Genomic DNA, 16,740 nt, shown 5'->3' with positions numbered 1-16,740 from the left:
AGTTTATTAGTATTCATACAGCTACTACCAACATTTCCTTACCTGTAAAACCTGTGGAGAAAATATCTGTTAACACTACCTGACTGTTTTTATATTCATGCTTGATTCCTTATGTGTAGATATTCACACATCTTAGTACCACTCCCTGGATTCGAACCGTGTCTCGGGGTGCAAAATTAATAACTAAGCTATATCTCATCACAATGAGCTACTTGGGAACTGCTGTTTTTGTGTCACTGGTTTCTGTCTAATAGTCTTTTGGTTAGACAGGCTGAACTTGTAATCATGTGATGCATGCATGACAGATAGTTATTGTACTGTGCATCACTCCTTTGGATTATTACAATCTGGAAAGCAAAGGTTAACACAAGGTAATGCTACATGGAACACACTTGGATACTTTCCATATTCATTCAGGGTTCAGAGCTTAGTGCAGTATATAGTTCACATTTAATTTATATCTTGTTTTACAGCTACACCATCTACAGTTTCTCTTAACAGCTTGTCCATAGATGAACCTCAGTTAATGTATGCTGTCACAGCCATATTTGCAGTGAAGAACCTGTATACATTCTATATATCTATTGTACATCAATATTAGTCAGTCAAAGTTTTTTATTTATTCAGTTCACACAGTAACAGTATACCTACTAGCAGTAAGCAATGTACTCCTTCTTAGCTATTTCAACAATACACTGCAAAATAGATTTGTACTCAGCAGTCTGTCACCATGGGCTTCAATGTTCATAGCCCTCTCTGCTGCAGCTGTAGGGGAGAAAAACACACATTATGCATATCTGTCTCTCACATTCTCAGGCTAGCATTTGCTACAAACTACTTGATAGTAATACTTACATACAACTGGATCATTCCAGTCCCATCCATCTTGGATCCACTGGTCCAAGAACATTCCCTTCCTATGCTTTAGGTCGGCATACTGGTGCCGTTCCTGCTCACCAGTCTGGGGGATGCCAATAGCACTGGTGAGGTCACGTGCAAGATGGTCCCAGGCTTCTGCTTTGTATTGGGAGCCCTGTTACTAGCCCTGCAACAGTCTATTCCTCATGTTTTTTACTAGGAGTCCAGCCATGACCCCTGACTCCTGAATCCTACAGAGTCGCACTCTAAAGTACACTCCCTCTCCTATGCCAGCCATTGTATCTGCAGAGATGACCTGTAACAGATTATGGCTGTATTCCCACCTGCGTCATTTAAAGGTTCCAATCAGCACACTTTTCTAATTCAAATAGTACCAGAAATACAAGATCTAGGGACCTAAATTGTGTCTATGACTTAAACAGAACATGCTGGAGTGACAGATAGATGTCCCAGAGACTGCGCCTACCATGGAACAGGCTTCTCATCCATGTGAAGCTGAGTTTGTCTGTTACCCAGTTTAAGCACAACCTAGACTAGTGGATGGGGAATAAGACATTTATACCAGGCCTGCCACCCATGTCCCTTATAAAAGCCTGGCCCTGAATGTCCTATTTGGATATAGGATATCATTATTCTTTTGGAAAAACTTGGCTAGGCTTAGAAAGGCCACCTGAGTCATTAGCCTGGTAAGAATCTATAAATATATGAAGCTGTGAATTCCACTGACAGCAGTACCAGCAGCCAAATGTCAAGAAAGGATGCACAAATGCCTGTCTCATGCAACACCACTACCATCACTATTAGCACCTGTATAGCACTCTGGGTACAGAGGAGACACCACAAGTCTATGCCTTATATTTAAAATTATGCCCACTGATAGCAAAGCATGTTAACTACTTGTGTGGACCACAGAAACTGATGTGCATAAAGAGATATTCATAATGTCCAGTGGCACCAATCCAGATGTCTTGCAGGACTTGTTGGATAGTCACTATTTGGAAGTTCAAATAAAAAAGATGAAACAACCAAACCAGTAACACCACTTGGGGATTATCATTAAAACTAATAATAAAAATATGATATATGGTATATAGTATAGCAATTCAACCACAGAAGGATGGAAACGTATGAAAATACTAAAACAGCAAAATAAAAGTAAAAATGTTGTAAAGCATTAAAACACTATGGTAGCTTTTTAAAAGTTTATTTATAATTTTGGTTAAATTAATACAGGCAACAGTTATGTTTTTACTCACTGAGCTAATCAATTGGTTAGATGTACATTGCATTTCAGAATGGTTTTATCGGTTATTGCTTATAGCAGTCTGACGAAGTTCCAAGACTACAGAAAAAAATAAAAGTCTTCACTTTTACTTTAGGATGGATTTTTTTTTTGATGGAAGACCTAAATTGTCTATAAGGGCCATATAATGACTTCCCAAGCAAGTAAAAAGTAAGAGAAGCAGTCTGGAATGGGCAGTTCTACGTGACAATCAGTCCTGAAACTACTGAGCCAAGTAAGTTCATCTCCTTGTGGAACTAGTCAATGCACCCTTAGGAGGAAATATCTCCTGATGCTTAGGAATGCACTTCATTAAGTGAGGGGCTTCTTCTCTCTAAATCACTCTCTGGGTCACAGGTGGGATACCACACTTGACACAAGCTTTCTGGATTACCTTTGTTTTCTGCTCCCTAGAACACTGGAGACATAGAAGAAGTGGAAGGGGCTGTGAGCATTACAGAAGACTTTCTATTGTGGTCAGGACTTATCTCTCTACTAAATACCTTAGCCTGATCCTGAGGCCTGATCAATGACATGTTCAAAAAGGGCCTTCATTAAAATATCCAAAATGAGGAGAGCCTAAACTACATCATCAGGTGCAGGCAAATTCCTGAACTTCTTACCAGAGCATCTTGGCATTTACAGTTAGAGCACTTCATAGAAAATCCAGCTCAAGCTGGAGTAAGAGCCAATTTAAAACTATCTTTCATCTCACTCCAAAATATATCTGCCAGCTTGTTTGTTGTCTGATCCACTAAACAGGACTGGAACTAGAACAGCTAGGATAAACAGATGATGAACCCAAAAATAAAAACATTGTCCAAAGCCTGACTCCTTCTTGGACAGTAGGTTCGGAAGTGCTATGGTCTTTGAGAGCTATGTTGGACCAACAAGATCACCTGGGTGTTTTTTAGCATCTCATTCCATTCTTTTGGGTACTTCCATTTCTCTTAATTTCTCATGCCACAATGACACCAACTCAAGATTCTGCAAGAGATTGCCATGCCAGTCCCTGTAATGAGTACTCTACTCAACTGTTATCTTGAGATAGTTGAGATAGGCCTCAAAGTTTTCCATTTGTCCTCTGTCTGTAGCTGGGTTGAAGAGCTGATACTTATGGCAGTGCTCCAGATCAAACTGTTCTGTCAGGCAATAGGAATGGTGTGGGCCTGGCTCATGAAAAAGCCCACAGAGGAACAATTAGAAAGTTTAACTTATTTAGACATTGAAGACTGGATCTTTTCTATAGCAAATGTTAAGATCAAGATCCCACTTGCAGAACTAACTACAAAAATTTGAAGGGGTGGTAAAAGGGTCTAAGTTCCCCTAGCCCACCATGTGACATCATGGGATATATCACCACTAGAAAATGTTCTTTCAAACACTGACATAGAAACTTTAGAATTTTGCCAAGCTGAGGATATCAGGCAAGGACACTCCAATAGCAACCAGTGGCAAAAAACCTGTAACTCAGTTTAAGGCGAAGATTATAAAATCTAGAAGAAAATTATCTGCTGTTTGAGAAATAATATGTAGGAAACATTCTCCCAATGGCTATTTTTAATTAATATGCATCATAGCAAATACATTTAAATAAATGAGAAAACAATTTAAACTAGTCATGCTATTCATTCAGTGATCTCTATGCTTTATTTCAATCAGCTATACAAGATGCAATCTCTGGGAATGCCACTGGTTCCCTGCTTGACCAAATGCTGAGTGATATGTGACTGGAACAGAATACAGCTCATAGGCTACAAAAATCAGTTATTCAGGTAAAAATAATTATGTAAATCTCTGGATACACATAATACATACTTACTTTTAATCTCTTAACATATTCAAATATGTAATATGTACACAATAACTGCATATATAATTTGATTTCCCAACCAGAAATGGAGGAACTAAAGTCAGGCAAATAAAGAATGTGTGACTTTGTACCAAACAAATAAAAGTGCAAGTAGGTTTTAGAATATAGCCACTTGAGATGGCAAGCCTTCTGAATGTAATCTCTTTTACTACCAAACACAATAAACCTTTCTTCTCCAAGCAAAAGCAAACCAAATATTTAAAGATTTCTTACATAAAAACATTTACTTACCATGGACCTGACTGAGTAAATACAAACTCTCCTTGTTGATAAACTCCACCAAGGAAATGACAATGACACTTAGACCTGTTGAAACATATGACAATCATTTTATACTTAGAACCTTGTTCAAAGTATATTACAACATCTCAGCAATAAAATAAATGCAGTGAACATAAAGAAATGAAAATAAGGAAATATGTCTGTCACATATTAATAATTTTAAATGTGAAAATAAAAACATCATGTGTCTATGATGAAGTCACAACAGTACAAAAATCTCATTATGTCAAGGATTTGAAAATAAAATTGTATAGGTGGCAACTCCCCAACACCCTTTATACCCTCCTCAAAATAATCATCCCTGAGATCGACCACTGAGCAGACAAGCAAATGCTTGGCTTTTGGAAAAACGCAGGTATTTTCTTTTTTCCATTGTCTTTTAAATTTGGAAAAGGGAAATGGCTTTTGTGCAACATGGTCTGCTAGGACAATTTGATGCACACAATGTGCTTTCAGAAATGTCTTCTTCTTCTCTTATACGCTGCTCCCATTAGAGGTCACCACAGCGGATCATCGGTACCCAGAATAGAGTTTTATTGTGTCAAGTTGAAAACCCGCCACCCAGTGTTCCTCAGAAAGCACACACATGCACACCTAAGGCCAATTTGGAATGTTGAATCCACCTGCAGCATGTCTTGGGAATGTAGGAAGAAACCAGAGCACCCAGAGGAAACCCATGCAAACACAGGCACATGCAGACTCCATACAGAAGGTACCCCAGCTGAGAATCGAAGAGGAGAACCTCTTGCTGTGAGGTGACAAAGCTAACCATTGCACCACTGTGCTGCCCTGCTTTCAAAAATGTCTACATCTCGCATATCACTGCAAGCCAGACTACATATATAAATATCATGTTTTTATCTGTTTATTTTTTTCTGTTGACTAGATATGCCTGCTATGTGCCAGTTTGCTGTCTTTAGGAACAGACGTTAAGCTTCACCTGAGGAAATAATGAAGCACTCCAGTAATACAGAACACATATAATTTTAGCAGATACAAAATACAAACTCTGCTAAAGCTAGCCCTTATAAAAAACATGTATAAATTATGATTGTAGAGGTAACAAAATAAATGCATGAAATAATGGTTTGCAGTTCCCATTATTTACAGACTGCATAAAATTTACAACCAAAAGCGCTTAATTAAAACTGTTAAACTCAATCTAAGTGGATTATTTTTTACTGAATCAACATTGATTTATCTGTTTGGACTGTTGCTATCGAATCGTGCCTAAGCAATCTGTGGTTTCTTGGTTCTAAATTGCTTAGTTTGTGAGTGTCCGTTTGTATGGCTTCAGGCAACTCTTCGATCCTTAACAGTCCGGTGCTGGTAGCACCATCACAATCTGGTGAAGATATATCATTAACAGCGTTAATAAACGCATTAACACAATGGGTGGATGTATTATCACAACGCCTCGACATAAAGCAATCACAGCAATCGCAGACTGCGGTGAGGACTTCCACCGTGACGGGAGCAACAAGACCACTTCAAGTGGAAGACAACGGAGGTGTTTCGAGTTCAGTTCTTAATGGGCATATCAGTGGACATTCAACGAGATTGAATATACCAAACAACAACGAAAATAATTTGGTAATGAACAACAGTAACGGTGTACAGAATGGCGTTGGCGGGCTTCATCGTACCTTTCATTTTGAAAACTGGATTAATGACACACGTAATTTATGTTTTCAACAGCCGAATCCTGAAGGGCAACAAGCTGACAACGCAGGCAACGTCCAGGTTAGTTCCGTTACGATTACCGACAATTTAAAACTTTTGGACACGAAGCTATTAAAGCTCAAAAAACTTCAACTGGAGGTTAATTACTTCCAGGAATGTATTAAGGAACGGTTAGTTCCAAAGGGTTTGCGTCAACACATCTATCCTACAGGATTAATAACAGATTATTTGTTCCATTTGGAACTTATTAGTTTATTCGATCAACAAGGTCTAGCATTAATGGAGTTGATGGTGAAACACTATAATATACAAATTACGGAGCTTTCGGAAGATGTCCGTGAGCTCAATGCTATTATAACTGAAAACTCTGACTTCAATAGATACAAATTTGAGCACGAAAGATGCTTTGCCAGTATTGAACAACTACTGGAAAGGCTCAAATTTACAAAAATTAGAAAGTTAAACAGGGACCGCTTGGCATATGAGAATGGGGTAGCTTATCCCCAACCCCCTTTATCACAAGTGGGAAGGGCAAATACAAGAACAACAAACAACAATGAGTCCAATTTAGAAACTGTTAATGAATCCATGGAGGGGGACACTATTAATACTGAAAACACTGTGAGACGCAGTGAGCGTATACGAGCAAACAACAACAGAAGCTCATTAGAACAAGGAACAACATCAGTCCCTTCTCATAACCAAAATTCATTAAATTTTCACAAGGACTCCAATTCTGGGGCAATTCCGAAGAAATTCAACAGACAACCGAAAAACAAGTTCAGCAAGAACAACAGAAGCAGGAACTAATCCAGGAACTTCACTATGGAGTTACCATTCTTAAAAATAAATCTGGTGACTTCCATATTTATAACTATTCATCTATTGAAGTTGACCCAGTTTTAATCAAAGTTCTTGCGAAAGGTTATACATTTGTGCCAAGTAAAACTTTGGACATTGCTCACACAATTTGTGATTTAAAAATGTTTGTAAGAAAACTTAACTTAAAAGTTTTATTTGGTAACACTTCACTTATTGCATCTGATTCCCCTTCAACTCTCTATATTCCAAGCACTTTTAATCCACCACTCCATCCTTTGCTTAACATATTTGAACTGATGACTGAATTAGACTTGAGATATTCTATTAAGAATGTTTCACATATTAAAAATATGGGAACAACAAATATCAGTAGTGAGAAATTATCAGCACTGAATTTATTTAAGAAATTAAAAATTTGGGCTATTAAACCAGATAAGGGAGGTGGAATTGCCTTATTTGACTTAACTGAATATGTTAAAAGAGTTGAAATCTTATTAAACAGTGATGCGTATTCAATAGCATCTATTAATGAAGTGAATACGGCTTATAAACGTATTTCAGGTTACATCAATGATTTATTCATTGATGCAAAGATAGATGCCCATACATATGATTACATGAATATGTTATGGCCAAAAATTCCAGTTCTGTTTGCGATTCCAAAAGTCCATAAAAACTTAGAAGACCCACCATTTAGGCCCCTAATTGATGGTAGGGGATCCATTACTTATCCATGTGCAAAAATAGTAGATGAGATTTTGAAAAAATATTTGTCTAGTGAAAAACAGGTGTGTAAGGACTCGTGGACATTTTTAGAGAATATCAATTCTCTACCATTCCATCAACAATACAATTTTTTGACTATAGATGTTAAAGATCTATACACATCAATACCACACTTAGATGGTTCTGAATGGACTAGCTTGTTCCTCCACACAAAAAATGCATCTAGCCAAGAAATTTATTTAGTAGAAGTTTTACTAGACATTATTTTAACAAACAACTATTTCATCTTCAATAACAACTTTTACCTCCAGAAACAAGGGGTAGCCATGGGGTCCCCTTGTGGGGCAAGCTTTGCCAATACCGTAATGGCATATTGGGAGAAGAACTTTGTATTAAATAACACAGAAATAATGTTAAATATTATGTATTACACAAGATTTTTAGATGACATTTTCATTTTATTCAATGGTGACCAGGATTTAGCGTCTGAATTTATGGAATACATAAATTCTACAACTGATTTTTTAGTTTTTACACACAATTTCCAAGACACCAGAATAGAGTATTTAGATGTCTCTTTATCTAAAGATTTAGACAACAACCAATTTTTTTCAAAGATACACAGGAAAGACACATATTGTAATGCATTTTTACATTACACAAGTTCCCACCCAAAACACCAAAAAAGATCCATTGTTAAGGGGCAAATGGTTAGGACGGTGAGGATGACATCTCGCGACCACGACTTTGTCGAAGAGTGTGAACTGTTAGAGAAAATGTTCAAACAAAGGGGTTACCCTTCATCTCTTATTGAGTCAACTTTTGATGAGGTTCTTAATAAAAGAACTTGTGGACATTTAAATCCTATATTAAACAACAAAACACCAGCACTTGCTATATGGGAAAGTGAATTCGACATAGAAAACAATATTGTTAGACCATTATCCAACCAGAGAATGCAAAAAACAACGAAAATAAAGATAGCACCTTTGAATATTCGTTTGTTACAACTTTTTGCAGAGACAGTGAAATGGTCAAACTTATATTGTACAAGAACTGGGAACTATTAAAATATGATAAAGTTATAACGGAAAAATTGGACAAAAGACCAAAAATCATTTTTAGAAAAGGAAAAAACCTTAAACAAATACTTGAAACTAGTTACACTAAGAATATTTCTACACACTTGAAAGGTATGGCAATATGTGGTAACTGTAACATGTGTAAATACATGAACATTGGTTATTCATGGAGCATTAATAACTCAAATTACCATTTGAGACAGAATTTTAATTGTAACTCAAAAATGGTGATATATGTTGCACTATGTTCATGTAACGCGTTCTATATTGGAAAAACTGAACGTAGACTTAAGGAAAGAGTGTACGAACACATTTACGCCATTAACCACAGTAACAATAAAATGGTCTTGCTAGACACATCACATTACACCCATTACATAAATTTAGTTTCAAGGCCATAGACCAGATAGAACATGACATTAGAGGAGGGCCATTCAATTTAATTTTGGAAGAACGAGAACTTGAATGGCAGTTTAGAACAAATGCATTTTTTGAACCAGGTCTTAATGAAGGATGTAACATTAAATGCTCACTCAAGCTGAGAAGCATAAGAAGGTAACTTTAACAATTTACCAACTGTATCTTCTTTATTTGGCCTAACAATAAAGTATAATTAAATTTAATATTTATTTATAACATGAACGACTTTAGGTACAATCAGTCGTCATAATCTGGTAGAAGTAGTTTCAAAAATTTGTATTTATTTATTTAACAACTTTGAAGAACTTTATAAGTATGATTAGTTAACATAAATGTTACGCAAACACTATAAAAGCACGGAACTAACACATGTAGTTTATTATAATAAGTTCCTATGTACATACATTGTCTGATATATAGTCGTAGATATAATGTAAATAATGTGTATGTATTTAACACATCTATATAATGTTTACATATTTATATATATATATGTATACATATATATATATATATATATATATGTATACATATACTTTTTATAATATATTTATTTTTTTGATAAAATTCACATATAGAAACATGTTAAATTGTGGATTAACTTTGTTATATATTTTTTACCCAATATTTATAAGGAGTAATATTTATAAAATGAACTCTAAATAACATAAACAAACAAAATCCCACTATAAAAAGCTTTTTCCATTATAAGTGTGTTGCTTTTAAACCTGCTTTTTAACCTGGCTGACATAATACAGAAAAGTGAATGTAAAAACATGAAGCACTAGTACTTGGTTTTTAAAAGGACTGCAAACACACACCTTGATTTAATTAATGAATAATGGATTGTAGTGGCTGATTTGACAATTTTAACACATGATTTCATTGTAGTTATTTGTGAAACACTTTTTATATGGTGGTTTGTCTTAGAAGTTTTAATCTGAAGAAGTCGCTCTATTTGTGGCGACGAAAAGCGCTTAATTAAAACTGTTAAACTCAATCTAAGTGGATTATTTTTTACTGAATCAACATTGATTTATCTGCTTGGACTGTTGCTATCGAATCGTGCCTAAGCAATCTGTGGTTTCTATGCCTGCTATGTGCCAGTTCGCTGTCTTTAGGAACAGACGTTAAGCTTCACCTGAGGAAATAATGAAGCACTGCAGTAATACAGAACACATATAATTTTAGCAGATACAAAATACAAACTCTGCTAAAGCTAGCCCTTATAAAAAACATGTAAAGAATCTAATTTTTGCTGAGGATGTTTTAATGACACTGGATATATGCAAGACAAATTGTAATTTATTGTCCAGGGTAACTCTGAGAAGTTTGGCATTTGGGACAATATCCAGGATAAAATGTTTGGAAGATGTAATGGAAAAATTATGTGTGAAAGAAATGGATCCATGGAGGAACAACATCCCTTTTATCTTTTTAACACAAATTAGTATGTCATATAACAAAGGTATGAAAGGAAAAAATAGAGGTTTAAGAGCATTTCTAATACAGAGATGAAAATATATAGATATTTATCAGATGTTACAGCAGGAAGAAAATGTAAGCATTTAATGTCACTGAGGAAAAGTGAGAAGGGTGAAATGGTAGAGAAGGCTGAGAACCGGCAGCATAAGAGAGAAGGGGTAAATGTAAGGCATGCATTTGTACATGAATTAAACCTCCAAGAATGGATTTTGGCAGTAGAATGAGCAGGGGTGACATTCCTTGAGCAGCAGCTTAATACAAATGATGCATGGAATCCCATTATATATTTTATCCCATGGCCATGTTAATGAATAGTGGAAAAATAAATACTTTTTTAGGGAACAAAATATTGTCAATAGCTTATCTTGAAAGGTCATATGTAAAGCTTTGAATACAAATACATTGTTACACAGTTTAGATACCAGTATAGTAATTATCATAACTATTACTGAAAAACCAAGGTATGCAGCCTGTAATTTAAAAGTGACAAAGAGAAAGGATTGAAAATGGTATTCATACAAGTGTCCAAAATACATCAGGGAAGGCTTGTGTATTGGCCCCTATTTATAAAAAAATAATATTACTAAAGCGCTTGATATTTGTGTTTCTTATAAGAATACTATTAGTAATACCTTGTTACATTACAAAAGCATGCACCCACATCATATGAAATAAAGTTTAGTTAAAGGTATGTGTGTCAGGACAAAGGCTTTAATGACAGAAGAGAAAGTTTTGGATGATGTATTTATGGACTTGAAAGATACGTACACTAAGAGTGGGTAGCCTGAGGCTGCAGTTGGTACTGTGATTAAGGTTGCCTGCAAGGAAGATAAGGATAGTGGTCAAATAAAAATCAAATACAGTTGGACTATGGCTATGACACTTCCCTATTCTTTGGATTAAATAGCAGTAAAAGAAGCAATAGTTAATAATTGAAGTATTTCAGGGGGAGACATACTTATTTGGCTGATAAAATTGGTCATGGTCCTATTTTTATCAACAAGAGATGCAAGAATATTAAAAAAATATATTTTTGAAGTGAATACTGAATAGTTGACAAAAGGATATGGTAATTTAAATGGATTTTTAAAAGTAAAATATGCAAGATATATAGGGTCCGGTTTTTATTGTAGCAATACGACTAGAACATATAAAGTAAATGGATTTTACTCCATGTATTTGTTTCATATTGCTATGTGTATGTCTTATGAAGTGTTTTATGTTGGTAAAACCAACATAAGGTTGAGAGGTACAGTGTATAAGCATTTTAATTCAGTAAAAATGATAACATTACCAATGCATTATATAAAACACTCTTTAGTGTGCCAGAATTTCAAAATAAAAATACTTTTTGTTTTACAGCATGTTTCAGTTAGTATGAGGGGAGCTAGTAGGGGTAATACATTTAAGTTATGCCAAATACAAGTGGCAAATTATTGTGGATGGATGTAGAGGAGGGATTAAATGCTCTAGTAAATTACAAGTGTCTATTAAAAAGAATAGGAAGATTGTAAAATACCATATAGGATGTATTGTTATCGGGGTTAACGATTTTATTTTATATTTTTTTATTTTTTCTATTTATTCAGTTTTAGTATGTTTTTTTCATCTGATTGTATAAGTATAAATAGGTGTGTTAAGAAAGAAAAAACAAAGAATAGCGAATGCAAACTGAAGCAATGAAACAAAATTTAATGAGCGCTTTCGGAAAAGGCAATGCTTCTCCTTCCACAGATACAAATAATGGACTTTCATGTGCTTTTATAATAGGACATCATATTAATTAATTAATTTAGACAATCATGTAATTCATTCATTAAAAGAGAAATGCATTAAAAATGGCTAATAAGTTAGTTATAATAAATAGTTTTTAGAATTACGTTTGACTATTGAACTAATCCAAAGGTTCAAAATTTATACATACTAATAAGGAATTTTGAACGTTTGGATTAGTTCAATAGTCAGACTTAATTCTAAAAACTATTTATTATAACTAACTTATTAGCCATTTTTAATGCATTTCTCTTTTAATGAATGAATTACATGATTGTCTAAATTAATTAATTAATATGATGTCCTATTATAAAAGCACGTGAAAGTCCATTATTTGTATCTGAGGAAGGAGAAGCATTGCCTTTTCCGAAAGCGCTCATTAAATTTTGTTTCATCGCTTCAGTTTGCATTCGCTATTCTTTGTTTTTTCTTGGTTTGTGATCGTTTTTTGGTTTAGTGGTTTAAGTTAATGGCGAACCAAACAGGAGCATCATTGCAAGGCTCTCTCTTTTCACAAGATGAGCCTGTTAGTAATCTTCCTACGAACTCGAATCCTACAACCGGAGAGGCGAACGCCGTCGGGGATCTAACGGCCCTTATTCAAGTGCTTATGGGCCGGGTGGATACGTTAAAACAAAGAATGGATGGCTTTTTTCGAACTTCCAATGCAGGGAGTTTAGCAAGTGAACCAGTATGCAACTCATCTAAAACTTCTTTACAACAACATAACTCACCGCGAACTGACTCTAATTTACCTGTGCATGGAGAAAATGAATCAAATCAGACTGGCCAATTGAGAAGGGTTACAACAACGGGGGTAAGCTCAGTCGAGCAAATACCAAACGCCCAGCCGGATGCTAACCAACGCACCGGATTTACCTCCCAGGAAGCTCCCAGTTCAACCGTGCCTTCTATTGAGAAATGTTTAGGCAAAGACGATTTTTTAAATAATCCTTGCCCATGGAATTCAGCTTGTTCCGAGCCTATAGCGGTGAGTAACATTGTTAATTCCATTACTGAATTTGATCATAAACTCTTCCGCTGTAGGAAACTACAGCTAGAAATTGCTTATTTTGATGAATGCCTAGCGAAACAGATTATCCCTAAAGGACTTACGCAATGGAGATACCCTGTAGGGGTGGTTGAAGGGTCCGATTTTCACCTTGAACTTTTGGACTTGTTCAATAGACAAGGGTTTGATTTCATTAAGGCATTAATTATTTATTACAAATCTGAAATATTAATTCTTAAAGGCGACCTAGAGATATTGGAACATTCTATTAAAACTAATGTGGATTTTCCTCGGTATAAATACGACTATACAAGAATTTTTACAAGCATCAAAGACACCATATCAAAAATGACTAGCACTAAGAGGAAGAAAATAGAGAGGGATGTACAGCAGTACGCTAGTAATAAAGCTTACCCTCCCCCACCACCTGTTCATAAACCTAACAACTTTACTAACCCATCAAATGAACTTGGATTAAATAATATTGCTGGTGATTCTAATACTGCCAACATGGGGAATGACAACAATTTGGACCATCATTCCCCCCTTCATAGGAGTGAGTGGATTAAAAATAATGTTAACAACAATAATGCGGGGCAACAAGCCTATTCCCAGCACCAGAACATTTTGGCTAACAACAATCACCCTAATACCAACGACCAACAGGTTTTTCTCATAAATCAATCCAACTCAATGAGGAAAGGGAGAACAAACAACAATCAAGGTCGGACGCAGAACAAGAGGAACCAGCGGAGGAGATAATAATACCAAATACTCTTAACCCAGACATTCTTTCCAACTTAAAAGGGGACTTTTATATTTATAATTATTCAGACATAAAAGTCCCCCAAGACATTATCGACTTTTTTTCAATGGGTTTAAATTTCGTCCCGGATACTAATATGGATTTGGTTAAAATTATTGTTGATCTCAAACTATTCACTCGTAAAATCAACTTGAATGTTTTAATGGGAGCTAATTCTAGTGTCAACAGTACATTGCCAGTGTCCAGTTTATTTAACCCACCACTACATGCTAATATTGTTCTGTTTGAAAAGATGTGTGAAATCGATCTTAGAGCTTTAAACTCAACAAGATCAAAGGTTAGAAATCACAAACTTAATATAAACGATGATGAACGTGATTTCATTAGACTCCTTAGAGATTGTAACATAAGGGTGATGAAACCGGATAAGGGGGGTGGGCTAGTTTTCATGGACCGTGATACATATATCAAGTCCATGAGAAAACATTTAAATACATTGATTTATGAACTGGCTAGTTTGAATGAATACAATAAAGCTCTTAAGAAAATTAGCTCTATCTTGGATGATCTATTCCTAGAGAGAACTATTGACTTAGAGCTTCTCAATTTTTTAACCATGCCTGCTCCTAGAATGGCTTCGCTTTTTGGCACACCTAAAATTCATAAGAGAACAGTGGACCCACCATTTCGCCCAATAGTAGATGGACGTGGCTCTGTTACGTATGGGTGTGCCAAATATGTTGACAATATCCTTAAACTGTTAGTGGAGCAGGAAGAACAAATATGTAGAGATTCTTGGAGTTTTTTAACCCAACTTAGTGCTATCCCATTCCAAAACAACTATAAGTTCTTGACAATTGATGTTAAGGACTTATATACAGTAATTCCCCATGGTATGGGTTTAGAATGGATTCGGGAATTTATGGTACAGAGGAAAGTAAATGATAATACAATTTATGTAGTTGAGACCCTTTTAGAAACTATTCTCTGTAATAACTTTATGTGGTTTGAGGGACAGATCTTCCTACAAAAAAGTGGAGTAGCTATGGGGTCTCCGTGTGGAGGAAGCTTTGCCAATTGCATCATGGCACATTGGGAGAAAATGTTATTATTTAACAGCACACTTTTCCAGGAACACGTCGCTTGGTACACTCGTTACCAAGATGACATGTTTTTATTATGGAAAGGCCCCAGCGAATTAGTACCTGAGTTCATTGATAGAATTACGTCCCTTACAAACTTCCTTGAATTTACTTTCAACTTACAAACGGAAACCATACATTTTCTCGATATCCACTTACATAAAGATCTATTTAATGGTAGGTTTAAAAGCACTATCTATAGAAAGCCAACATACTCTGACTCATTCCTCCATTTTTCTAGCTGCCACCCTTACCATCAAAAAAGAGCAGTGGTTAAGGGACAAATGGTTAGGGCAGCTAGAATGATTTCAGATGAGGCTGATTATTTGGAGGAATGTCATGTACTGGATAATATGTTTCTCAATAGAGGGTATCCTAAGTCACTACTTTCTAATATCTCTGCAGAAGTAATAACTAAAAGACAAACAGGACATTTTAAACCCTTATTGTCTAGTGGCAATTCATCTAATGAATTAATTCCTACAACTAACCAAGGAACTATTGCTAATATTAAGACAAAAAGTTTTACTAGTGGCCTTTTATGTACATATAGTTTAGACTACCTCCTCATTAGGGAAGTTCTTCATAAAAACTGGGCCTTAATTAAAGAAGATAGTACCCTATATAAATTGATAGATGATCAACCAAAAATCACCTTCAGACGAGGGGCTAACCTAAAAGCATTATTGCACTTTCCTGCTAATCTTCCAGCCCAGAAGAACAAGGGTATGATAAAATGTGGAATATGTCAACAATGTAGACATTTAAACACAGCATGCCAGTTTAAAATTAGGGATAAATATTACAAAGTCCAGAGTAGATATACTTGCAATACTAAAGGAGTTGTCTACTCTGCTTGTTGCCAAGAATGTTCCACTTTTTATATTGGAAAGACAGAAAGAAAGATAAAGCAATGTATTTATGAACATCAATATGCAATTAGCAGGAATGATATGACTAATGCATTAGCTAGGCATACACACGATTACCCGGACCATCAGTTTAAATTTACTATTCTTAAACAAGTAGTACAGGATGAAAGAGGTGGCCCATGGCAGATCAAATTAGAAATAGAAGAGCTGTATTGGCCAATTAGAACTGCAGCATATGTATTCCCAGGCCTTAATGAATATGTTTCAGTTAAATGCTTTCTCAAATTTCTAGCCTTGAAGAGGTAGTGATTACATAGTTTATTGCATATATTATTAATATATTATTGTTTTAAACTGTGAAGTTTTAACACATATATACAAAATACATAAGTATATTATTCTGTTTTTTAGAATATTCTTTACTAATTTTTAGTTTTATATTGTGTACAATTTTTCTTAGCTGCATACAGTTTTACAACTTCCTTATTAGTATGTATAAATTTTGAACGTTTGGATTAGTTCAATAGTCAGACGTAATTCTAAAAACTATTTATTATAACTGGCTTATTAGCCGTTTTTAATGCATTTCTCTTTTAATGAATGAATTACATGATTGTCTAAATTAATTAATTAATATGATG

At 35.1% G+C, this 16,740-nt stretch overlaps 1 protein-coding gene across 1 annotated transcript in view; it reads right to left on the bottom strand.

Moving 5' to 3' along the window:
• Positions 1-16,740, bottom strand: part of OTOGL (otogelin like) — a 3,472,886-nt gene that overhangs the window by 2,327,693 nt on the left and 1,128,453 nt on the right. The window contains exon 21 of the mRNA XM_044088067.1: positions 4,266-4,340. Within this exon, the coding sequence (XP_043944002.1) occupies positions 4,266-4,340 (75 nt within the window). The remainder of the gene's footprint in view (positions 1-4,265; positions 4,341-16,740) is intronic.

Source organism: Protopterus annectens, chromosome 11.part0, assembly GCF_019279795.1.
Source record: "Protopterus annectens isolate FY-2018-M chromosome 11.part0, PAN1.0, whole genome shotgun sequence".
NCBI lineage: Eukaryota > Metazoa > Chordata > Ceratodontiformes > Protopteridae > Protopterus > Protopterus annectens.
Note: the sequence above shows the minus strand (reverse complement) of the source record. Positions and strands in the feature narration are given on the sequence as shown.